At 42.8% G+C, this 26,471-nt stretch overlaps 1 protein-coding gene across 2 annotated transcripts; it reads left to right on the top strand.

The window, feature by feature from the left end:
• The first annotated feature begins 293 nt into the window (after positions 1 to 293).
• On the top strand, positions 294 to 25,711 carry kcnt1a (potassium sodium-activated channel subfamily T member 1a). Of its 2 annotated transcripts, XM_078287412.1 has the most exons (32): positions 953 to 975; positions 2,042 to 2,090; positions 3,200 to 3,364; positions 8,350 to 8,429; positions 8,661 to 8,808; positions 9,084 to 9,131; positions 10,432 to 10,480; positions 10,776 to 10,835; positions 11,278 to 11,352; positions 11,880 to 11,963; positions 12,131 to 12,225; positions 12,323 to 12,503; positions 12,751 to 12,915; positions 13,133 to 13,269; positions 14,878 to 14,941; positions 15,128 to 15,236; positions 15,410 to 15,518; positions 16,791 to 16,940; positions 17,500 to 17,729; positions 17,843 to 18,059; positions 19,550 to 19,655; positions 19,782 to 19,954; positions 21,054 to 21,125; positions 21,397 to 21,531; positions 21,752 to 21,863; positions 22,097 to 22,198; positions 22,502 to 22,585; positions 22,690 to 22,818; positions 23,007 to 23,301; positions 23,407 to 23,469; positions 23,565 to 23,649; positions 23,937 to 25,711. In XM_078287412.1, the coding sequence occupies exons 3-32, from the start codon at positions 3,270 to 3,272 to the stop codon at positions 24,052 to 24,054; spliced, it is 3,570 nt and encodes a 1,189-aa protein (XP_078143538.1). In that variant the 5' UTR covers positions 953 to 975; positions 2,042 to 2,090; positions 3,200 to 3,269; the 3' UTR covers positions 24,055 to 25,711. The 2 variants fall into 2 exon arrangements, with proteins under 2 accessions (XP_078143542.1, XP_078143538.1); XM_078287416.1 differs by lacking the exons at positions 953 to 975; positions 2,042 to 2,090 and adding an exon at positions 294 to 545.
• The last annotated feature ends 760 nt before the right edge of the window (positions 25,712 to 26,471 follow it).

The raw sequence follows: 26,471 nt of genomic DNA, 5'->3' as shown, positions 1-26,471 counted from the left end.
GGCGGTAATCGCTCTCCCTTCATCAAGAGTTGAGTGATAATTCAACATTTATGTCATTAGGTGTACCACTCTACCTCAGGAAGGAAGGCTGTCACAACTATTCTGTTGCACTGCTGAAAACGTGTCTCCTGCATCTCCAGGTGATCTTTTCCTCGGACACAGTGAGCCAGATTACTTCAAACTCTTAAAAGATTCTCAGTGTTTTGCGTCTTCCCATTTAAAATAGTTATACTTGGAGCTGTCTGCCCCAAATCCCCCTGAAGCGGCCCCGGAAGATGCACCTGAATAGGTGAGGCAGCGCAGAGGCAGAGATCTTCCGGGCTTTTAAAAGAGCGCGTGCTTTCTCCGGGAGTCCACTCCTTGGCGGATCATCCTCCGATGCAATTAACCCAGGAAGACGACTCAGTCAAAGGGGACTCAGCATCGACCACCGCAGCTCTTCACTCCGACGGCACCGCCGGCTCTCCGGCCAAAATGTGCAGTGAATGTTACGTGAATCAATCATTCGTGTACGATGATGGGACCGCGAACGACCACAAACCACGGTAAGAAAAAAACAGACAAAAAAGTAACGAGGCAAACTTTAGGTGTCCCTATATTGTGTGGAGATTGGTTGAGACAATGGCTTATTAATTAGGCTGTTGCTTTTAAATAAATTATCATATTTTCAAATGAATTGGCGTGTTTGCAGTTTGCTCATATTTCTAGGTGAGTTTAATAAGTTTCCATCATTGGTATGATTTGCAGCTGTGGGATTTGGATTTGTGAGAATGAGAAAGGTGGATAGTAGCCTACAGGTTGGCTGTGTTTACACATTTATTCAGTGTGTTGTAGTGCAGTTTGAGTGTGTATGATGAAGTCCAAATAAACACCATCACTTTTTACCCCATTCATCTCTTTCTTTCAGCATGGCTCTCTTCTTCACCAGGGCTCCATCCATATGCCACCCACCCATGTAGTACTGTCACCACTGCTGTGTGTCCGGCTGTTTTGACTTGCTCTCTCTGCTTTCTGTGTTACGGGGTGGAGATTATCCACTATAAATGTAGTTCACATTGTAGCTGGATTAGACTATACTGAAGCCCATAGAGGGTTAATAAAGTTTACAAGAAACCCATCATCCAGCCTGATGTTTTGTTGTCTGTTGTGCTTCTGTTGGATTGTTTGCTTCAAATAACCTGAAAGGTGATTTATGGGATCTGTGTGGTGCAGTTTGCCACTGGGTTGTATTTGGTTTTGTCAGATGATTATTTTTTTTTAAAAAAGCACATGGGAAATATACCCCACATCTATTATTTAGGAAGTTTGACAAGCACAATATACAGCATGTGCAAATAGACAAAGGGAGATGGAGAGAGAGAGGGGGAGAGATGGAGGGAGGATGAAAGATGACATGGTCTCCCCTTGCTTCTCTTTGTTTTCTCTTGTACATCAGTGGTTGTATTAAGTTCACAGTCGCTTCATTAGCAAGGCCACTGAATCATCTGGGAGAGACTGGAAACAGAAGCACACACCCTTCAGCCAGTAGGAATTCACACCAGAGTAGTGCGCACAAAACAAGGAAAACATCCATTTGAGACCAGTTCAAGTATCTTAACTGGCATATTCATCATTTAAATTGCATGACGTTGTTTTCAAGATCACTAAATTGGGCAGCCAGCTGGCCAGTGCCGGCTCAGAACACACGTAGGCATTGCGTTGCATCTGAAAAGGTGATTAGAGGTAACCGCACTGTGAATCCTATACATTATCTCATCAGAACTGGTGACTCTGCCTTGAAATCACTCTGGGATGAGCAAGAATTTAGGAAAGGATGCATTCTCCTGCAAATAAGCGGCAAGTGCTTGGCTGGTAAGACTCCTAGCAAATGATGGCTTAATCAAATCTTTCCTCATCCCTGATGCTGTCGTCACCTTGCAGTATACTCTGATGTTAGTACAGCTTCAGGACTTTACCCTAAGTGAGATGACGATGTTATTTAAGGTTTAAATCAATCCATTCACTGAACCCTGGGATTTCTGATTCCTCTGATTCCTTCAAGAGGCAGACATTGGTTCATCTTCACACACCCTCTGCTCACGGGGTCACAGGTAACATCTCCCTATATTGTATTTTCCCCCTTTGCATGTTTCTCAAGGACCTCTTTGGCTGTGACTGGATAAGGCGTGGATGTAGAAGTGACTCAACATCTGCGGACATCCAGTACAACATGCCCCCTTCAGCTGATCCAGCCCATCAGATGTTTTTCACTTACAAACAGTTTACTTTAATTATGGTTTAATATAGAATAATCTGAATCCTGGATCTGTGAATGTCGGCAAAGTCCACCTCAACTTGAATGATGGCATGTGTTGAAACCTCCCCACATCTCAGTGCATAATGGGAGTTTTGACTCTAAATCTGAGTTAAACCCTTCTTTTCTAACATGGAAGCACTGTCTTACAGCTTCAACAGATAGTATCAGAACTTAAACAGCATTTTTCTATATCAGAGAAGTACCTGTATGCATATATATCTACAAAACAAATGTGTTGCTGCTGTTAATAACGCTGATACCATGAATTTTATTGGAAAGTGCTTTTCAAATTGTGAGCTGTAAGAGCAGCGTTGCCAGATATTGCTGATTTCTGCTGATGATTAATCTCACTGTAGAAGAGTAACACCACTCATTTTTTTGCATTCAGTATCTGCACTATCCACTTATCTTGTCAAACAGCTAACCTTCACTGGAATGCATGTAAACGTCTGTTGTTTGTTAACTTTGATGTATGCTTAAATGGGCAAAATGTATGCTTACAGCCACAGTAACTGCATTGTGCGCCTGCATCTGCACTACGGTATCGAATCAGCATGCATGACTTCTCAGATGAACCGATGTTGACTGGTTCTACTTTTGCATTGCCTGTATGACTTTGAGATGTTGTTCGAACATGTTTGAACTGGTCATGTTACAGAACAATCTGCAACCACGCAGCTGAATATCTCTTCGCTGTTTGGAGGCTAATGACATTGCTAGTACACAAGTATAGAAAACTCCTCCCTACCTCTCTCCATTCCTACCACCTCCACCCCTCTATCCCATATTTACCTTTCTCTGCTTCCTCTCCTCCTCTCCCTGCTCCCTATTTCTGCTCTCCCCCTCTCCTCCCTTTTGCCCTCCTCTCCTTCTCCCTTTGCTTTCCCCTCTCCCTCCCCCCAGCTCCTCCCCAGCGCCCCCCCAGACCAACAGCAACAGCAGCGGGGTCATCTTGGACATCTCCACCCTTAAGATGGAGCAGCCGGAGAGTGAGGTGCTTCCCCTGCCGCCCCGCTTCCGCTTCAGAGACCTGCTGCTGGGGGACCAAAGCTTCCAGAACGATGACAGGTAGGCAGCACTGTGGACATGAAGACAAATACTATGAAGACATACTGAAAAATGCTGTTCGGCACTAGTGAAAAACATGGTAGAAAACGTTTTTAGTACATGATGGTGAATGATGAAAATTATGTGACAAAGACAAGTCCAGTTTTGTAGTCTTATCTAATCCATTAAAGCTGTTATGGTGTATGCAATGTTTGTGCTTAAGACTCTTTGCAATTCTTGGACTGTAAGCTTGCGAAAGATCAAATGAGGGCAGACCAACCATGTGTTGTGCGTTGGCTTAACCATGAATATCATCATCTGTGCAACGGCAGAGATAGTGACGCTGTCCGTGGTGCTGAACAAGACTGGAGTTTCTGCAGCACTCTGTTTCGGGGAGATATTGTGAGGTGTGTGTATGTGTGTGTGTGTGTGTTTGGAGGCTCAGTTGGATGGGCTGCAGGTTTACTTTTGCCAAGATGTATAAGAAGTTTGAAATCTTGTAACTCTTGGTTTGTTTTGGAACAGGTTTTTTCAGCACCAAAAAATAAATTGTGACCTAATTCACTATGAGAATCTAAAATTAGTCGAATCAGTCCCGCTGTTATCTACCTTTCCTCATCCACACACTGGCTTTCTCCTCCTTCTCCTGTCTCCTTTACTCTGCTGCCTCTGGGGCCTGATAGGAGAGATCAGCAGCAGTCTGCATTGCTCTGCTGACTGATTGAGATCTGCTTATTTTTTCTATCCTGAGATTCAGAGAATGGATTTACATAGTTCTGCTTCTGAAGTCTAACCAAAGAGTCAAGAAATAACTGGAAAAATAAAAACACATCTCCCTTTTTCTGTTATTGCAGTTGTTTTGAAGAGCACTGAAATCTATATTCTAGCGCAACGAGGACTGTGTTCACACTTGCTGTTCTTCAAAATATTTAGTACATCATCTGGGGTTCTGGCAGATGGACCTCATGAGAATGACGATCAAATCTATCTTTAGGTGTGATTGCAATGCCAACAAACCTTTGCTGTGAATCTGAAATGCTGTTTATAACATTTGACATATCTATTTGACAAGGACAAACAGTGCTGCCAGTGCTTTCAGCCAAAGGTGAGCTTTTCCTCAGCTGTCCTTGACAACCACAGTCTTCTCTCTGATAAAACTGCCTTTTCAGGTATTTAGACGGTTGCTTTACTTTTTCTGTTCTCCCCCTGCATATGAACCTGTTTGCTGTTCCTGGTAGATAGTGGGGTTTGAGCTGACTTAGTTATTTAATTATCAGCCTCCAGGCCTCCGAGCGCCAGCTGCCTGTGAACTCACAAATGTCACTGGTCACATCTGCCCAGGGATCAGCCTCATCCATCACTTTGCCACAGTGACTCTTCACAAATGCATGAACAGAAACACACACACAATCAAGCATGCAAGCAAACAATATCTACACTGCACACCTGCAGATAACAATTGACCGTTCTTTCTGTCCTGCCCACCTCCCCATTGGTACTTTTTCTGTACCTTTTGTAATATTTCATTCTCTGTGTCATATCTTTCGCACTTTTGCCTGTCAAATGCCTCCATTATTCCTTCCACGTAAGCTAATCCATCATGCACTAAAATTAGCGATACATAAGTGCAAAATGGATAAGTGAAAATGTCACAAAGGAGCTGTGGCGTAAAGGTCTCAGACTTAATTCAGGAGCCATGTTGCGCACCAGAGACAAAGAGCCTGTGCCAGTGTGGGCGAGAGGGGAATAAGTGGAAGGGGCTCTTCCGGTATTCTCAAAAGCACTGACTCATGGAGGAGGTCAGCTATAAATTACTACTTCAAACTCTTCAAATTTGGAGAAGAGAAAAAGGTGGGAGGGATAGGGAGGGTCAGAGAAGAAAGAGTGAGAAAGAGAGAGAGAGAGAGAGAGAGAGACAGAGAGAGAGAGAGAGAGAGAGAGAGAGAGAAAGAAAGAAGTGCCTCCCACATTATTCTTGTTTTTTTGTCTGCATTTTCTCCTCCAATCCCAAGTCAAAGCAACTCTCTCTCTCTCTCTCTCTCTACCTATCTCTATTTCTTTCTGTCTGTCTTTCTTTATCTAACTTAAGTTGCCAAAAAAGCCACTAACAACACGAACAGAACATTCTCTCCCCTCTTGCTTTCTTCCAACATGCAGAGTAGAGCAGAAAGAGAGAGAGAAAGAGAGAGACAGATGACAGCACGCTCAGTCATGAGAGGTTCGGATGACACGCTTGACTCAGACCTCAGATACAACTTACCTACTTATGCTGACGTGCTGGAAACTGTTGAATGCCTCTTTTCTAATTTTGAGACCAGATACAGTAGATCAGTGCTACTCATAATGTACAGCTGAAGCATTTACAGGTCACCTGCAAAAGAAAACAACAACAACAACAACAAAAACATCAGTATTCATGTGCGTCTGATCCAACTGACCCTTCCCATCACACAGTGAATGTTTGTCAGGAGCACTGGTGCTTCTGAGGAGCTTAACAGGACCATGCATTGGTTTGGGTTATTCTTGTCATAGCAATGTTGCTGTGGCAACAGGCCCATGAGAGAGAGAGAGAAATGAAGAGAGAGAGAGAGAGAGAGAGAGAGAGAGAGAGAGAGAGAGAGAGAGAGAGAGTTGTTTACATATCTCAAAAACATGTTCCATTAGTACTTTATTCCCATAAACAGTATGTTAAGCAAATCCATTTCGATTTTCCCTCTCATATAGCTCTCTGCCCCCATTACCGTGTTTGGATTTTTTTTATTTTTTTTATTTTGCCAATGCTCAAAAATTAATTCATCTTGCGACAAACAGAGACAGTTGTTAGTAGCTATTTTAGAGCTGTGTGGAGGTGCATCGGCCAAGACGCTTACAGTAGGATAAGACTGACCGCGCGGCGCATCATTTCAGAAAGCTCAGCGGCTACAGGTGTTCCACTATGGATCCGAAGATCATCATCCCAACCTGGGTGAATCCGTCCTTGGGCACCTGGAGGGTGGACCCCTTTGGTAGTGATGCTGGGCAGAGGTAGGGCCGCCTCAGGAGTGTACACTGACATATAGAGACAATAAGGTTTCTCCATAGCTGTGCATAATGTCACGAAGGTGCGCTGGATGCGCTGCATGGTGTGCGGGGGCAGGACGTGGTAATGCGGCTGTCAGCACTGAGTGCAATCTCTTTTATTTTACCTACGAGACAAATATCAATTAAGATAGATCGGTTATGGTTTTATTGTTTTTTTTGTTTTTTTTATCTATTGGGATCTTATGCAGTTAATTTGCAGAGGAACGAACCTAACAGCGTGCGCTTTGACCAATTTGATAAGCGCGCGCAAAAATGCTTGGAACCACATAAATGCTGGCGTGTAGGACCAGGATGGACCAAACTAGACTTACAGGTAGAAATACCTGGTGTAAGATAGACTCTCTTATGTGGTGTCAAAATGTGGTGGATTTTGCATTTTACTTTATGCAATTGCGGGTAGCCTTGTTAATGGAGACTATGCCTTGAATTGATTTGAAAGTATTTGACAAAGAGCCGCATTTTTGTTACACTTGCTGAACTTGCTCTGCCGTAATTAATCATTTAAAGGACCTAATTACTGTCTCAGAGCCGTGGGTCTCTCGCTCCTGATCTCCATAAAAACTGATGTGACTCCGCAGTATGACTAATGTCAGACCACTTCAGCTAGTAATTGTGTGCTCTATAGGAGCTGATCATTATGTGCACCATTGTGTGTGTGTTAGTGTGTGTGTGTGTGTGTGTGTGTGTGTGTGTGTGTGTGTGCGTGCGCGTGTGTGCGTGTGTGTGAGGGGTGGGGGTGGGTGGGGGGTAGGGTTGAGGGACTGAGACAGCGAGGCAGAGAGAGAGAGCAGTCTGTAGGGCCCTCATATGTGCCAGCTAGCTACAGTGCGCAGAACAATTTTAATGAGTGGCTTTCAGTTTAAGTGCTTACCTCCCAAACCCATCTCTGCCCTGCTGCAGTCCAGATCAACTCTGAGAGCTGCTTGTCAGAGCCCACTGCAGAGGCTTTCTCTTCCTCTGCTCTCTGACTCCTCTGAATGATTTTCTCCAATCATGGTGCTGTTTTACCATCAAGCAGGCCTGAAATAGCTGTTGCATTGTAAACTGCCGGATGTGTTTGTATCTAACTGCCCACACTGCTTCTCTTTGCCCCCGTCAGCCACCAGCCAAACGTTGGGATTACCGCAGCAGCACGCAGGCTCAATCTCTCTCAAACTCTCCCCATCACTCTTATGCTTGCTCTGTCTGTCTCTCTCTCTCACTTCTCTCTCTCTCCCTCTGTGTTCACTCTCTCCTGAAAGCAAACTGTTGAGCACACAGTTTGTATGTAGACTTTCCCTATAGGGATGCTGCCAAGCTACCTTTGAGTCAGCTGGTTGGACTTCTGGGGTATCACTGTGGTTCTCCAAGCTTCTCCAAGTTGCCCGCGGCCTCCAGGGCAGAACAGCTGTGATTTGTTGATGGAAGGAAAATGTTTTATTCATATTCTCTCTCTCTCTTTCTTTCTGTGTCGCTCTCTCTCACACACTCACACCCAACACACATACTAAGGTTTCACAATTTATCTAAAAATTAATTGAGGAAAGTTGTTCCAGATTCCAGTTATGGTGTATCCCCAGCTAGCAATCCAACGTGCAAATCATGAAATTTTTTATTTCATAGAAAAAGTTGTGTTCACTTCACAATTCATACTGAAATTGCATTATTCAGACCAGACTCTTCTTTGGCTCATTTTGTCTTAGCCGCATGTTCTATATATGTGATCATAAAGAGATTTCAGAGGTAGATAATTATCTCGCTCCCCGCAGGCAGATGATTAGAAAAACAACATCATGAATATTTATGCTGCGTCAAATTTGGTGCTTCGAAGACCGTTTCGAAAAAACAGCTGCATGCCTGTTACTCCAAGGGTTTGGATGTGTGTCTCTCTGTTTGCGGTGCTGATTTTTGTGTGATAATTACTCTCTCCCTCTCTCCCTTGTTAGGGTGCAGGTAGAGTTTTATGTGAACGAAAACACCTTCAAGGAGCGCCTGAAGCTTTTCTTCATCAAAAACCAAAGATCAAGTAAGTGGATGGTGTAGGCCGCTCTATTATGTCTCCAAACAGACTCTTGCATAATTGAGAAATCGACAGGGTCAACAAAACAACAACTCAATGAAAGCAATAGCCAAAAACTCCTAATGAGACCCAGATCCATAGAAGAAGTCCCTCCTTTGCATGTTTTCTGCGCTGCTGTGGCATTACTCAAACCCAAAGAGGATTTGTTTGGAAAATTGGGCCTCCTCTCTCCTTCAGGCCTGAGGATCCGGGTGTTCAACTTCTCCCTGAAGCTGCTGACCTGTCTGCTGTACATCATCAGAGTGATGACAGACAACCCCGGTCAGGGAGCCGGCACCAGCCACAGCCCGGGACAGCCGGCCGGGCCCAGCGGCAACAACAAATGGTTTGTTCACACTGAGAGCCGCGTCTAAGTCTCAAATCTGATTAAAGACTTTGCTGAGAGCGCCTCAGTAGGTACTGATATATTTACACCATAGCAACATATTGTGGACGTCATTATCTTTCTGTAGTTTAGACTGAGATATTAACATTTGTACTATGCAGCACACTCAGGTGATGTCTGCCGCATGTCAGGGTTTCTTGCTCTCCTCTCTTTCAACACATGCATCATCACTGTGTTTCTCTCCCTGTGGCCCCCCCCCCCCCCTTACTTTGCAGTGTTGACTGCGAGTGGAACGGATCAGTGCAGGACAGCGAGATTAACTGGTGAGGAGAAGTTTTGATGTCTGTTAATGGGAGGAAATAGGAGTATTCTATATCAGAAAAGATTGCGTAGCCTCTAGTAAGAGCAGTGTTCTGTGTTTGTGCAGCTCCTCGTTTTGATCTCTTTCCAGATTTCTTCCACACCCTTTATTATTTGACCTGGATGAGACCAATATTGGATATTGTTAATAGGATCAATTGTCCTATCTATAAAGGTCCCATATGGTGTAAAACAGGATTTCCTTTGCCTCTTTGATTATGAAGGAGTTGGATGTGCTATCTAAACATGGTGAAAGTATCAAAACACGGTTGGCAACTAAATCCACACAATCCATATTAGAAAACCGAGCCTCTAAACGAGCCGTTTGGACTTCAATAACTTTGTGGCATCACAAAGCTTCGCTCATTATCATTTTTGTAAGAAATAATAGACTAACAAAGTGTTTTTTTCAAAGCGGTTGTCATTGTTTATTTACCGGAGAGTTTTCCCTGCCTGTAGCTGCCGGCGCTGTGGTGTCTCATGTTTCACTCTTGAAACGGTTAGCCAATCAGAACAGAGGGTCGTTAATGTTAATCAGCCTTTTTTTTTTTTTTTTTTACCTTTATTTATTCAGGGGAGTTTCACTGAGAGCAATGCTCTCTTTTTCAGGAACGCCCTGATCACATTCACACACATTCACACCTGGAAGCTGATCAGTACAACCACAGTCTGATCTGCTGGCCACTGAGCAGCTCCACTGGAGCGGTTGGGGTTAAGGGCCTTGCTCAAGGGCACCTCAGTGGTGGTAATGAGGGAGGGGCAAGCACTGCTTTTCACTTTCCCCACCCAGATTTATCCTGCCGGTCCGGGGGATTAAACCGACGACCTTCCGGTCACAAGCTCGCTTCTCTAACCTTTAGGCCACCACTGCCCAACAGAAACAGTCTTAAAGGCACAGCAACAGAAACAGTCTGTTCTTGGTAAGGCTCAAAGAGATGCTGGAAAATTAATGTGTAAAAATGGATTGAGAGTGTTTTTGGTACATGACACCACACAAACGTTTTTTTAATGGACCTCAAGACATAAAATAAAACACTGGAAAGTGGAGAATATGGGACCTTTAAGACGGCATTATTTATATCACAACTGACTCCTCGTTTGACTTCAAACCTTATTTTGAGGACTGGGTTTACCCTTCACTGATGGGATTTAAGCTAATGATAGTGAATTTCTTCTCTGATATAAGATATGTACTGCCTAGTTTCTTATTGTCAGCTGAAGCACTGCCGCACTGTTGCTCAGTGTTTCTGCTCTCTCTGCCAGGGAGTTGATCTTCTGGGTGGATAGGAAGGTTCCAGTCTGGGCCATTCAGGTGAGTCACCACAGAATAAAGACAGAAAAAAATTCTATTAATTTGTTCAAATAAACAATATAAACACTAAGAACTGCAGTTACATGAACTGAGCTTCTGTGGTTTAGGTGAACAGCCCAAAGAGCAAATCAAATTTCACCAAGTCGCTTTCTCAGAAGCTGATTTATGAAACCAGTGGTAAATCCATTCTCTTTTAAAGAAGACACAGACATGGCAAAGTCATGAGTCATTCTTGACTTTATCTTTGCTATTTTGTTATCAAGCAATTACAAATCTGTTGTTTTTCTTTGCTCAGGTGATTGTGGCCATCATCAGCTTCCTGGAGGCGATGTTATTGATGTATCTGAGCTACAAGGTGAGGCACTCTCACACACACACACACACACACACACACACACACACACACACACACACACACACACACACACACACACTCAAACACATGCTCCCAATCCATCAGCCTAATTAATACATTCTGTACAATTAGTCACATACAGTCTGTGAGACTGGCAGTCCAAAGTGGAATAATTAGTAAGTCATTTGTCAGTCACAGATACATTAAGGATGTAGAGAAGATGGTAATTATAGGATCTGGTTGAGTTGAAGGATTAAGTGGTCCTGGTCTTGTTGAAAGTGCCAAGCTACATTGGAGGGGTGTATCTTTGTGATGACTCACGCTCTATTTGTGTGCTAACAGGTAAAACTGTGTGTACGTGTGTGTGTGTGTGTGTGTGTGTGTGTGTGTGTGTGTGTGTACGTGTGTGTGTGTGTGTGTGTGTGTGTGTCTTTAATCATAGGGGAACATCTGGGAGCAGATATTCCAGGTGTCCTTTCTTCTGGAGATGATCAACACAGTTCCCTTTATCATCACGGTAAAACTTACACCATCTCAATATTGGGAGATACTCCCTACCTCTCCTGTCCCTCATTGGTAATCCATACACTCTCAGCTTAGACAAAACTCTTACTATGAGAATATCCACTGGAGGGCATTAGGCTCAAAGACACACATGTAAATCACAAAAATGTCAGCACTTTTTCTCTCTTGTACTCTTTCCATTAGTGCGAAATGATAGCCTGCAAGGAACAGAGGCCATAAAAAAGTATTGAGAGTCAGCCTCAGCTACAAAGCCCCAGAAAAAGTTAACTATATGCATTAGGAACAGCTCCGGGTTCATTTGAAAAAGCTATAGAGACTGGAGACTATATCTCAGCACTACAGTAGGTTTGGGAGTCTGAGTGTCATAATTGCAGGTAATAAGTGTTCAAAAGTGAAACATCAAAAGGTAAGTGTGGAAAGTGTTTAATGTGTGATTGACACTGTTGGAGAAAGGTGTAATGAACTGGCTCCTTTGAGAGTCGCATATCAGTGAGTTTAATTAATTCACATTCTCCTCAGATCTTCTGGCCCCCAATAAGAAACATCTTCATCCCTGTGTTTCTCAACTGTTGGCTGGCCAAGTGTGCACTGGAGAACATGATAGTGAGTCAAAAGCATGAACTTCAATGTTTCTGTCAATGACCTTTTAAAATAATAAATAAACATTTTACTGACATTTATGGTTAGCGAACAACGTCTGATGGACCCAAGTTGATATTCCTCATTGAATATCAATTGTATGATATATACATGATATCATTATTGTACAGAATGATGTCCACAGAGCCATCCAGAGGACCAACTCCGCCATGTTCAACCAGGTCCTCATTCTCATCTGCACCCTGCTCTGCCTCGTCTTCACCGGGTGAGGCTTCAAGCACCGGATACACTTACACCTTTGAGGATTACTTGGCTCTTTGTAAAGTCATTCTGTCATGCTTTCCCTAACCTGTACTGTGCAGCACATGTGGAATCCAGCACCTGGAGCGAGCGGGGAAAAACCTCTCCCTCTTCAACTCCTTCTACTTCTGCATCGTCACCTTCTCCACTGTGGGCTTTGGGGACGTCACTCCCCGCATATGGCCCTCCCAACTGCTGGTAGTCATCATGATCTGCGTGGCTCTGGTGGTGCTGCCTCTCCAGGTAGGAAGATATTGAAATGAATGTGCTGTCGGGGCAATAAATGGGGATATTCTCTGTCCAAAGTGGAGTTTTATACCAGTGTTGTGTAAATTGTTGGTGAAAAATACATAACACATTGCTGATTTGTGAATGTCATGAGGTAAGCTTGTATTAGGCTTCTAGTCCCCTGCTTTGGGTAACCTTTGAATGTTGCAATTGCCATTTGGATCTTCTCGTTTAACTCAGTTTTACTTGTTGTGTGTGTTAGTTTGAGGAGCTGATCTACTTGTGGATGGAGAGACAGAAGTCAGGAGGGAACTACAGCCGCCACCGGGCCCAGACAGAGAAACATGTAGTGCTGTGTGTCAGCGCACTCAAGATAGACCTGCTCATGGATTTCCTCAATGAATTCTATGCCCATCCCAGACTGCAGGTACAACTCATGCACACTGCACAAAGTACACACATGCACATTCATACACACATATGTTAACAGTACAGATGGCTGACGCGACACGTTAAGAAGTTAACATTAGTGGTCAGTTGTTGTGACGTTGACTGGCCCTTTGGCTGTCTGCATATTGATCTGCTGCATGGTTCTGTATGCGCTCCACAGTAGGTGTTGATGTGGTTGTTGTGTAATCTGTAAGGATTACTACGTGGTGATCCTGTGCCCCAGTGAAATGGACCTCCAGGTGCGGAGAGTGCTACAGATCCCTCTGTGGTCTCAAAGAGTGATCTATCTGCAAGGATCTGTTCTCAAAGACCAGGACCTGATGAGAGCCAAGTAAGTGAAAGATCCTGAAACCGCTGGGCTCAGAGGAGGAGGACTGGAGGATGTCAGGTGATATCTCAGACTCCACGGGTCTGATTTGGATGGAAGTTGGAGGGATGGTGCATTTTCACAGTGGTCAAAATTCCAAACTTTGAAAGGCCAGATATTTGAAAATCCAGCTATCCTGGCAAATTACACCAATTTGCCTAATGGGGGCACTATAATTAAAGGTCAAAATGTTTTATATCTCCGACACCACTAGACCAATTGGGGGGACGATACATCTTGTTAGTGATTGGTCCAAGGGGTGCCTGAATCATCTGTGAGGGGCAACATTATTTTCTTTTTTTTCTCCCTCTTGTTTTACTTCTATTTTCTGATTTTATTGTTTGCCTTGTCAGTATTTCTTTTATTTTTGTTTGTCTGATTTCATTCCGTTAATTATCTTTTATTGTTGCTGTCCCTTTTGTTCTGTGAAGCTCTTTGTAAGCCTGGTTCTGAAAGGTGCTATATAAATAAAGATTTACTTTACTATTTACTTTAGTTTACTTCTTTTAAACTGTTGATGTGTGTCCCGATGGTCCAGGCGACTTCCTGGATGAATATCTTTGGTTTCCTCCTTGCCAATCCAATATGCAGTTTGCACCTGCGTTAGCTCTGCAGCTTTCTCCCAGCTCAAACTGTCTATAGTGGATGTTAACATTTTGACATTTTGCATTGTGGGATGGGTATAAGTGATGACATCAAACCATGAGGCAACCATCACTAGGACATGTATCTTTATTGATATCTCTGTTGGCATAGACAAAGGTATTGTCCTGCCATTCCTAAATATCACCCTGATGTCCTCTCAGTCTCTCCCTAGTAAATAGGCTTGTCAGAGCTATTGTGTGACCTCACTGACCTGAGTATACTGAGACAACATGGTAAATATTAATCCAGGCTATACCTGCTGAGACTCTGTGGAAAGTTAACTTGATGTGGCTTAGAGAGGTCTCATATTTTCCAACTCTTTATGGTTGAGTCATGTACGTTTTTGTGATTAAGACTTTGAACGTCAACACATGTTGATAAGATTTAAATCCTACTGATGAATTTGCTGTCCTCTTATTCTTTTGATTACTATTGGCACTTGGTATTGGGACTTGGAATACCTTACCCCGGAATAAGTGTTATTGTGATGGAAACAGGCTGTATAACTTCATTGTATACATTTGCTATGGCTTTGTCAGAGCACAGAGAAGTCGAGGAGTGGGTGAGTGTTGAATTAACATCCGTTCTCTGGCAGTGTTTCAGAACCTCCCGCATACTCCGTTTGTGTTCTCCACTCCACTGATTGCTTTTATGCTATGCAAATACAGTCGCACACTCACCGCACATATACAGAGCATTTCAGGGGGATCTTTGTATACCTCGCAGGCAATGTTGAATTGAACTGCACTATTTGAATTAATGAATGATGTTCTTGTCTTTTCTGATGGGTCAAATGTCATGTCTGTTGTTACCTGATTGGCTAGATTGTTAGCTCTTTTACAATTGGGCTTGTGGTTTTTCTGCCTTTTTGTAATTGGGTAATTTGCCTTTGTTTATATGATTGTCAATTGTGTCTCACTGCTGCAGAATGGATGATGCAGAGGCCTGTTTTATTCTGAGCAGTCGTAATGAGGTGGATCGCATGGCTGCAGTAAGATTAACTGTTAATCAACTATCAATTAATGATCATAATAATTTATTAATAATCAGTGGTTAATTCAGTTGTTTACAACAATTCAATTGTTATGTTATTAATTCAGTCAGACTGACTTAGTAATTAATTAGAGAAGAGTGATGACTGAAGAGTGAAAATAGATCTTTTGATCTTTCCCTCCAGGACCACCAGACCATCCTGAGAGCCTGGGCAGTGAAGGACTTTGCTCCAAACTGCCCGCTCTATGTCCAGATACTCAAACCTGAAAATAAGTTCCATGTTAAATTTGCAGGTGAGATTTTCTAAACTTGAAACTGAAAGCGAAATGCCATATTTACATCATATCAGCCTTATAATTTCCCACGCATAATGCACCGTGCTGACATAATTTCAGATATAATTTCAGAACCACGGACAGTTCCTCTGATCGACTCAAACTCATTTTCTCTATCCCGTTCTTTTCAGATCATGTTGTGTGTGAGGAGGAGTTCAAGTACGCCATGTTGGCTCTCAACTGCGTGTGTCCTGCCACCTCCACCCTGGTCACCCTCCTTGTCCACACCTCCCGTGGACAGTCAGTAATCTTACATTGTCAGACGTTTTGCTTTTTCTTTAGTAGGATCACAAAGTTCAAATGTCTTGGTCTCTCTGAATAGATGTTCATACATAGCTTCGATAGAACCGGCACAGAGATGTGAACAAAAGTAAAGACCAAAGACTTGCTTCATTGCTGAACACACCAGGAAGTAAAGAGAGTGCATCAGAAGAAAGCAAAGAGCAGGAGGCACCTAAATGGAAATTGGATTGAATTTTTTTTTTCTCTCTATACAACAGTGTGAAAAGCTCTCCAGTAGAAAATGATTTTTCACAGCATGAAAACAGGTCACTTTTTACAGCTGATTACTATAGCAGAGGGAAACCACATTAAGAGGAAATCAATGGGTCATTGCACTTCCTCTGTTGCTGACGACTTTGGAACCTTGCAACTTTATGTCATTTTATTAGGCAAACACAGTTTGCACATGGCCACAATAGTCACAAAGGTGTGTATGTGTGTGGTCTGCATTTGTGTGTGTGTGTGAGAGAGAGAGAGAGAGAGAGTGAGAGTGAATACATTCAAGTGGTAGTGAGTTTGTGTGCATGTGTGGGTCTCTCTCTGAGTGTGTGTGTGTGTGTGTGTGTGTGTGTGTGTGTGTGTGTGTGTGTGTGTGTGAGTGTGTTGATGTGCAGCTCATCAAGGTTCTTCACTGTGACACTGTTTTAGTGGGGATCTGGAGAGTTGCTGATAATGAGGGGAATCTTATTATTTTGTATTATTTTACAAGGAGGTGTGGAACCCAGGGGGGCTGAAAGAGGATTTATGTCATCTTATGTAATTAGTAACTAGTAATAATTAGCAAGTAAGCAAGTAGAATTTGTCACCTTAAGGTTGTTTTGGGCCGCTTGCAGCCTATTACTCTCAGTCAGGGGGCTGCAACATTAAAGTATAATTAGCGAAAGTCATTACAAAGGGACAAGTTAGAGCCAAGCAGACTGGCTGACAGATGGATCAAGCTGTCTCTCTCCACAGGAGGAACCAGGAGACCCGGAGAGGCCTCAGTCTGGAGGGATGGTGGAGGAGGAGGGGGGGGGGGGGGGGGGGGGTTTGCAAATGATGACACCTATTTAGATTTAATTGTGAATGATAATGTTTGAGATTGTGTTTAGTTTGACAAAGGGAGGGGAGGGCTGAGTTTATCAGGATTGCATGTGTGCAGGGTAAAATTGAGGTTTTTTTTATATTGCTTTCAAAGGAATGGGGGTTACTGTTTGTGTGTTTGATTGTATTTTCATGGCATTAATGCAGAGAAGGACAGCAGTCTCCTGAACAGTGGCAGAGGATGTATGGATGTTGCTCTGGCAACGAGGTCTACCACATCCGGCTGTGTGACAGCAAGTTCTTCGGAGAGTACAATGGCAAAAGCTTCACATACGCCTCCTTTCATGCTCACAAGAAGTGAGTTGACATGTAAGCTAAAGCGTCTCCTCAGATGCTGACAAGTCGGAAATATTCCAAAACATTTATGGGAATAGTTACATATTGTGATACTTGTCTGTTTGATCTGGTGACACCTTGTATAGCACTGCAACAGTGAGCTATTATGTTTTTTCTTTTGTCTTATCTATTATGTAATATGAATTTAACAAAAAAGATATCAAAGATGTCAAAAAGAACAAACTAAACTCTAAGCTTTTGATTGTAGGTGTTTATTTGTCTTGCTAAACAATGGCATCAAATGTGGTAATAATGGGCAAGGACAATACAATACAATACAATGTTACAATACTCTCTTTTAACTTTGTTTTTGATGTCAGAATAGACAGAAATATCTTGCATGCCCTGTAGTTTCTTTTTGTTTTTGCACCATGGTATTGGATCAAACAAACAAGTATCACATCCTGACCCATGGAGTCCTGATTGAAGTACATGACTTCAAATATGATGACAAGGTTCTGTCACTTTCCATATATTAGAACTTGCCGCGAGTATGCACTAACAAGCATGTGATGTCCAGGTACGGCGTCTGTCTGATTGGAATAAAGAGGGAAGACAACAAGAGCATCCTGCTGAACCCTGGCCCACGCCACATCATGGCTGCTACAGACACCTGCTACTACATCAACATTACCAAGGAGGAGAACTCGGCCTTCATCTTCAACCAGGAGGAGCGGAAGGGGCGCGCTGCTGGGGGGATCTATGACGGACCCTCGCAGCTGCCTGTACACAGCATCATCGCTAGCATGGGTGAGAATAATAAGCTGCTCTTCTTGGTGAGAGAAGCCACTTATGGTTATTGTTTGGTTTCAGGAGATGGTTACTTGTCTGTGTTTTTAAATTCAAGTAAATATATTCCACAGGCACTGTTGCCATGGATCTTCAGAATACAAGCCCGCCTGACATCCCAGGTGGGAAACTGGTCCCGCCCACGGTGAACGGAACAGGAGGCCGCCGGCCGAGCATCGCTCCGGTTCAGGAGATCGCTGACTCCTCCTCAATCCTGCCATGTGACCTCCTGGGTGACCAATCAGAAGACGACACCACCTTCTCGGATGAGAAAGGCTACTCCTCTATTGAGTGAGGGTTCTGTCTGTGTGTGTGTGTGTGTGTGTGTGTGTGTGTGTGCATGTGTGTGTACGGAATGCAGCATTTTTTTCTTTTAAAGTGATTTTACTTGTTAAATGATATACCAAACCACAAGGTAGGCGAAGCAAATAACACAGGACAAAACAAATTATGCTTTGCACTCACTTTGCCACTTTTCCTGTTGGCTCTCTATGAATAGTAACTTACTCAACATGCAGTTGAGGCTTAATGTTTTGATTTGCTGTGCTGCATGGGGGCTCATTTCCAAGATAACATGTATAGAAAGTTTTGTTAGTTTATAGTGTAATTTTCTATCGTACTCATTTGCATGACAGTATATCACTCTGAATTGGGCCTCTGTATGAATGCTGGCACAAGAGATAGTAACATCATATCCTGTGTATTGATAGTGATTAATTTTGATTATAGCGCAATATAGTGATTTCAAAAAAGGTACAATCATTGTCGTAATTACTGCAAAGCATGACAAAGTACAATCTGTTAGAATAGATGATGATTGCTTATTTTTTTTTACCCCCTTTGTAATAATGTGTAATCAGTTGCTGCCATTGAATATTTAGCCAGCATTCACCAACACAATGCACTCTCCCACTGTTCAATTCGGAACTTACTTCCCATCCATATTTCCTTTTCATCAGAGGAATATGTCATCAACTGAGCTTTGATTTCTGTTACAGAAAGCTCCTTTTAAGCTGAAATGTACAGTAGCCTATTGAATTCATCTTTTTTTCAAACATCAATTATTTTTCTCATAATAATGAGATCTTTTCTCATAATTATCAGATCTTTCATGGTTGCTATGAGAAAAAGGATCACAAGGCTGAAGTTGGTTTCCGATTTGCAACTTCTTATTCACATGTTAAGAAACCTAAATCCGTTCATAACCCCATAAAACATGTCAGTACCCACATTTTTAATTTCAGCTATGTAGAATAGCATATTTTAACGTTGTTCAGTTAAATTATGTTATATATCAATAACTATGACAGAGATAGACTAGAAATAATTTGTTTGGAAATTAAATGTGCTTGTAGTTATAATTCAGTTGTCTCATCAGTGGCACGGAATATATAAAACCAATACAAATCTGGGCTGGGAACACCGATAAGATTATGGGGACTACTTCAACTATGTCATACATATTAATATATAACATAATTTAATTGAATAATGTTAAAATGTTACTCTACATATCTGAATTGAAAAAAAAAAAAGTGTTTTGACATGTTTAAAGGGGATGAAAATAGATTTGGGTTTCCACTTTAATTTTCCCTTAACTCATGAATGAGAAGCTGCAAACCAACTTTAGCCTTGTAAACCTTTTCTCTTTATAAAGGGAAAAGATCTAATTATTACAAGAAAACCTGACTAAATAGTTTTTCTAAGATGAATGCAATACGCTTCAATAAACATGTATGGTTTATTATGTCCTACATTTTTTTTTTTTTGTTTGTTGCCAGGTATGTGAAAGGTTATCCCCCTAATTCTCCCTACATTGGGAGCTCCCCCACCTTATGCCATCTGTTGGCTGAGAAAGCCCCTTTTTGCTGCCTGCGGCTGGACCAGGTGAGCGCTCGCTGTCACACTAACTTAGTCCTGCAATCACTGACTGCCTCCATCATCCCCCTTCATCCCTCCTTCACTCCATAAATCCAAATCCAAATATTTGTCTTCCTTTTGCTCCCTATGCAGGGTTGCCGGCACAACAGTTTTGAAGATGCCAAGGCATATGGCTTTAAGAACAAGCTCATCATTGTGTCTGCCGAGACAGCAGGGAACGGTCTCTATAACTTTGTAGTGCCTCTCAGAGCCTATTACAGACCCAGGAAAGAACTCAACCCCATTGTCCTGCTGCTGGATAACCCGTGAGTTAGTCCCCCTCCAAACACACACACACAAAACATACACAGCCATATATACGTACATGTATACATACTCACATACGCAGTTCCTTTCTTTCTCCTCCTCTCTTTCATCATTTCACACTGGGCAATACTGTATTTGCTAAACGCTCTCACGTAAGTCTAGCGTTTAGGACAAGGTTGTGGGGGTGGGACCCCATTGTCAGACCCGGTGTTCGGTTAGAGCTGCTGCTCACAGTGACGGTGTGTTTTGAGCGACAAAGAAAATAAAAGCGCTGCGCTCGGTAGCTCCAGACGGTAACCATAGCAACTTGCTTTGCCTTGAACCTGAATTATATATATTGCTGCGAGGGGAGAAAAAGATGGAGAAAAGGATTTCTTTGGAGAACACCGAGCATGCTTTCATCAGCAGCCCTGATGTGTCCCTTTTCAGCCCCCACATGCATACTCTCAGGTCTCTCTCGCACATAACAATAAACTCTCTCTCTCTCTCTCTCTCTCTCTCTCTCTCTCTCTCTCTCTCTCTCTTCTCTTTCTCTTTCTCTTGCTGTCGCACACACAAACATACACACCCACACACACGGACACACGCAATTCAAGCACTTACGGCAGCCTTGGGCCTCTGCTCAGCAGGACTGTGCAGAAGCAGAAAGCAGCGCTCTCTCAGTGGTTGTGCAGTAATAGAGAGACTAAATCTCTTCGACTGTGTTCAGCACCAGGCGGACTCATCCCTCAGCCTACAGACACACTAAATGGGGCGTTGAACCACAGAGGCTCCTGAGGCCCTGGTACTTACTGTTACACACTAACTATCACATGCTAACCAGGGGGACACACTTGCCCATACAGCAGATGTGAAGTAATCTCTGAAACAAGTTTTCAGTGGGTTCACTCTGTGCTCAGCTAGGAATTGTGGTGATTTTGACTTGACTAATGAATAAAGTTTTCTTTCAGTGTTTGGTTTAATCTAACTTTTGTGGATGCAAGTGCTGGAAAATATTTGCTAAATCGATTGGCAAGAATTCATTATCCAAAATGGACATTGTAGAGATTTTAGTCATCGACACACGTGATTTGTACGTTTGATATACGTTTCCTTTAGACCAGATAACCACTTCCTGGAGGCCATCTGCTGTTTCCCTATGGTCTACTATATGGCCGGGACCATAGACAAGTAAGACTTTCATCCAACATTCTGCTGTTCTGGGTCTATTCGAGTGAAAGGGTTTTAAAATCATTACAATTCTATTATATATTGCATTTTCTCCATCTCTTATCAAATGATTTTTGGGGGAATTTCCTACTAGTCTGCGATTTAATTGCAAGTATGTTCCAGGCAATCTGCTGTTATGCTCACTGTTTGTGTGTGTGTGTGTGTGTGTGTGTGTGTGTGTGTGTGTGTGTGTGTGTGTGTGTGTGTGTGTGTGTGTGCATGCTTGGTTCAGTCTGGACAGCCTGCTGCAGTGTGGCATTATCTACGCCGATAACTTGGTTGTTGTGGATAAAGAGAGTACAATGAGTGCTGAGGAAGACTACATGGCTGATGCAAAAACTATTGTCAACGTACAGACGATGTTCAGGTAATAAGACTTTGTATCAGATTTGAGTATTAATGTCCTTATATTTTTAATGTAGTCTTTCATTTCATAACCTCAGTTTATCATGAAATAATTGAACTATATCTGTCTAAACTGTATTGCAACAATGTTAGGACAACAGTACTATTGCCACTCGCCCCTTGTTATTATTTTATTTTCACCACTTACTTACTTTAACTGACACCTTTCCCTCTCGCTCCAGGTTGTTCCCCAGTCTCAGTATCATCACAGAGCTTACCCACCCATCCAACATGAGGTTCATGCAGTTCAGGGCTAAGGACTGCTATTCACTGGCTCTCTCCAAGCTGGAGAAGGTGAGGCGTACCAGAGAAATCACAAGAGGGCTGACAGTAAATTATACTCATAGTATATAGTTAGGATGTAGAAAATAGTAGTGCTTCTGTATATTTTTTTTTTTGACATGCAGTGCTCTCCTGACAGAGTAATATTTTTCATCTGATATATATACTTCTGCACTCAGTTTTGGAATAAATGCCGCTGGTTGACCATTGCTGTGCTTTGTATTTGTCCTGCTTTTCCCTCATAGAAAGAGCGAGATAAAGGCTCCAACTTAGCCTTCATGTTCCGCCTACCCTTCGCTGCGGGCAGAGTGTTCAGTATCAGCATGCTGGACACCCTGCTCTACCAGGTTGGTACCCGCCTTACAGCTGAGCACATAGCCTCAGATGGCTCTGTTCAATACCAGGTGTAAGGGCTGTATGAGTATTGCAACAGCAGGGCAACATCACCTGAAGCAACACAACAGGACTGGCATCACGTAGCAAAAGTGCCCTCTGGTGTTCAGTCATGAGTAGAAACCTCACCAAAGTTTCTTTATGCCCTCTGCGTTTTTTTTTAGCTGTTCAAATGAAACTCTTACAGCAGAGCTTTGGATTGCATCATGATATAATGTCATGGATGTGTTGTGTATTTTGCTGTGTTTCCATGTAAGTCTTTTGTGAAGGACTACATGATCCTTATCGCCAGGCTGTTGCTGGGGCTGGACACCACTCCAGGATCAGGATACCTCTGTGCCGTGAGTTAGAAACGATCTGAAGCAAACAGCTGCTCTCCAAACTCAGTGTGTATTTATTGTATATGTCTACGCCTGCATGTACCTATATGTCTCTATTCTTCCAGATGAAAGTAACTGAGGAAGATCTATGGATTAGGACTTACGGCAGGCTGTTCCAGAAGCTCTGCTCCTCTAGTGCTGAAATTCCTATTGGGATCTACCGGACAGAATCCCACATTTTCTCCACTTATGAGGTGAGGAATATCTTTATTACAAATGAGCCTGTGGCTTTTAGTAGACTCTTACCACATAAACCAAACAAGCGTAGGATATAAAATATATCATGATCCTCACTGGAGCAGCATTGTTTCCATTTTTCCTGAACTACAATATGGAAAAGCACCCTGGCCTTAACGGTAACCTCCGGTCTCCCCACCTCTAGTCTCAGGTGTCAGACAGTGTGGACGACTGCGAGGACACCAAGGACAGGGGGGAGGAGTCTCGGAGCAACGACCAATCAGATCACCCCCTGCTGAGGAAGAAGAGCATGCAGTGGGCGCGTCGCCTGAGCAAGAAGAGCACGAGGTGGCAGACGGTGAGCCGGGACTCGAGCAAGGACCACGCCCAGCGCATGGCCCAGCAGCGCCTCAGCCTGTACCGACGCTCTGAGAGGGAGGAGCTGTCCGAACTGGTCCGCAACCGCATGAAGCACCTGGGCCTCCCCACCTCCGGATACGGTGAGGATGGACACATGTTTGCCTTATGTCTTATTGTACTCATTGAGCAATCTGTTGAGATCACTTGTCTTTCTCTGTTTATGTTCCGCTGCTGTCTGTCTGTAGAGGATGTGGCTAATCTGACAGCCAGTGATGTCATGAACAGAGTCAACTTGGGCTATTTACAAGGTAAGCACTTCAGTTATGATCCCACGCCAGGCAGACGTCTGATTAGAATATAAAATTGTCATACAGATGACTGTTCTTTCTATCTCCTGTTTCAGATGAGCAGAACGATCACCAAAACACCCTGTCCTACGTCCTGATCAACCCCTCACCTGACACCAGGCTGGAGCTCAATGACATTGTGTATGGACTACTCTGTACTGCCACCCCTCTGTGTGGTGTGTGTGTGTGTGTGTGTGTGTGTGTGTGTGTGTGTGTTTAGTAAAAATGGTACTGTAGACTATTGGGATTCGAGCTACTGCATTTGCACCTGTTATATAATAAAAACAACCTGCAAGCCCATTGAATATAATGTTATGCAAATCAAAAAAAGTGAATTTCTACCTGCATAATCATCCAAGGACTGCAACCAAGTGTGTGTGTGTGTGTGTTACTCAGTTCTTTACCTGCCTGCCTGTTGTCCCGGTCAGGTACCTGATCCGTTCGGACCCCCTGGCCCACGTCCCAGAGGATCCCCCAGTCCTCAGCAGCAGTCTGAGAGAGAGACACGAGTCCAGCACAGACACCAGAGAGGACACCCAGCTCTGATACTGCGCCACCCTGCACTGGTTCACACTGGCACCCACAATGACTCCCTTCTGCTTTCATGAGGGTCTGGTTATCTCCATGCAAGTCCAGTCTGGAAGAGGACGATTTGTGCTGCTGTGCTCCAGCATTGTGGTTTACTACTGTACTGTAAGAGTGCCTACTGTTTGATAGATGACATCTTCTTGCCATAGACACTGTATGTAAGAATAGTGTATTTTTTGAAAGCTCTCATATGAGCAGTCAGGGACATTCCTGTTAACAAATGAATGCAGCTACCTAAAAGGGATTTCAGTCAGGTCCATCATACCTGCAGTCTTGCCCCTGGCTGCATTTCTGTCCGTGGGCTAAGCTGATTCACCAAACAAATGACTCAAGCTTACAGGACCACGCTTATGCATGTCATCGGTTTGAGACATTGCAATTGCATTTTGAGCTGAATTGGATTAGGAGTTTGTATTTTCATGCGATAATGAAATTGATCTTTGCTGTGAGAGTAGTCTGTTGCTGGAATGACATTGGAATGCATGGTTTGGGTTACTGGCAATAGCCACATAGGAACAGTAGCAAAATTTAGCTTTTCAAGTCGACTTTATTTGTATAGCTTTAATCACAGTTACAGTCTCGACGGGCTTCCCACATTATGAGACAATAAATGAAAACGACACCGCCCAACCCTAGACCGACAATGAGCACAATGAGTAGTGCTGCATTTCCCCTGTTCTCAACCTGATTTCAAGCAGCAGGAATGTGCTGCTTGAAAAGTCCAAGGGTCCAAGGGTTGGCAGGTCCTCATGTCAACATGTCCTAACACCTGGCCCATAGCCTCATTTGGGGTGTGGCTCCTTCAGGAAGAGCGCAGGTTGATCAGGTATAGACCAGATGGCCTGAGATGCAGAGGTAGGCGGCTCTAACCAGGGTGGAGACTGGGGTTTATCCATCTTTTCCTGAATTGTAGTCTTGGGTATATGGTTGTGTCAAGTTAGGCTAAGGATCCTACAGAGACAAGTTAGGATGGAGCTAAGAAGCCAGTTGCTCAAATGGGTTCATGTTTTAAGGGATGGGCAGCATTGCTTTGGCTTGCCATGGTCGCAGCCAGCTATGTGAAACTAAATGTCAGTGTTGCCTCCGTTGCCAGATGGCAGCATAGGTAGAAAACCTTAACAACTAAGCTAAATAAATGAAGGAGCCATAGCTAAATTTTGCTTTGTACAGAGATTACCAGAAACCCAAACCACATATTTTAAATTTACCTAGGCCATTATTTAACAGTATGTGACATAATTTAAATGTTATGTACATTTAGTTTTCCAAGCTATTTTTTTTGTAGCTGAACCATTGAAATAGTTCTTCAGTGGTGTAGGAGTCTTGATTAGTAAGTTATGTACTAATAATGATGATTATTTATATGTTCTCTCAGTGTTATGAAGAATACAGTACATTTCTTAGGTTAGACAAGATTTTTGCACTATACAAGAGGTTAACAGGTTTAAACAGAGCGTGCCATATCATACTCAATATTGTGCCATAAAGGATTTATTTTGATATGTATATTAGTAATGAGATAACTTTTATCTTTCATTATCTAACATTTATCTTTCAGCTCTGCTCAGTGAAAGAAATTGCTTACCATTTTTCATTTGTGGGTATTTTTCTCTTGTACAAGAATATTCTGATCATCTTTAACTTCATATACTGTATATTTAAATGTTGAAATTAACTGTACATTTGAGTATTTCATTTGATTAGGCTGTACATTAAAGTGCCATATTATGAAGAAACATCTTTACAAAACTATTTTGAATTGCTCATGTTTCATAATTTAGCCTTGATATTGCTTCATTGGTTAGTGTAGTAATGACCAGTTAGGTGGATGTGGATTAACCATATGAACTTTCACAGAAATGGCCCTTGTGTGGATTTAAATGGTCAGTTTTTGAGATGTTAGTACTAAATGAGGGCTTAAATTAAACCTTTATACACCTTAGTCTAATAGCCTTGATTATGATCATAGACTCCATAGTCAGTAGTAAACCCAATGTCGGCCATGTTCACTCAAGAGGGTTTCATCCACTTAAATGTGTAACTCAGGTATCTCAGATTAAATCTTATGTCTGGTTTTAAGGCACAGAGAAGGCAATGCCAATGCTTGTCATTTTCATATCATATCAAAGATGACTATCTAGTTACGGTAGTTAGGTTTGAAAGACAAAAACATGATTTACTTTATTCAGACCCAGCTTCTTTCAGAGGAAAGTCCTCTGTTCTGTGTCGGTGGGTTGCAGCAGGCAATGAACCTCAAAGACCAAAACACACTGATGCAGATAATTGACGTGATAATTCACTAACTTCAATGGTGCAAAGCAAGTGGGGAATTTTAAGTATTAGCAGCATCTCACCCCTGCAGTGGGCAGCATTAT

This window comes from Centroberyx gerrardi, chromosome 2 (assembly GCF_048128805.1).
Source record: "Centroberyx gerrardi isolate f3 chromosome 2, fCenGer3.hap1.cur.20231027, whole genome shotgun sequence".
Lineage (NCBI taxonomy): Eukaryota > Metazoa > Chordata > Actinopteri > Beryciformes > Berycidae > Centroberyx > Centroberyx gerrardi.
Note: the sequence above shows the minus strand (reverse complement) of the source record. Positions and strands in the feature narration are given on the sequence as shown.

Coding starts and splice junctions, on each gene's coding strand:
- kcnt1a (XM_078287416.1), top strand. CDS start 379: ATGCAATTAACCCAGGAAGACGACTCAGTCAAAGGGGACTCAGCATCG. Junction 22,586..22,689: donor GATCAGGATACCTCTGTGCC/GTGAGTTAGAAA, acceptor CTATTCTTCCAG/ATGAAAGTAACTGAGGAAGA. Junction 23,650..23,936: donor CTGGAGCTCAATGACATTGT/GTATGGACTACT, acceptor TGTCCCGGTCAG/GTACCTGATCCGTTCGGACC.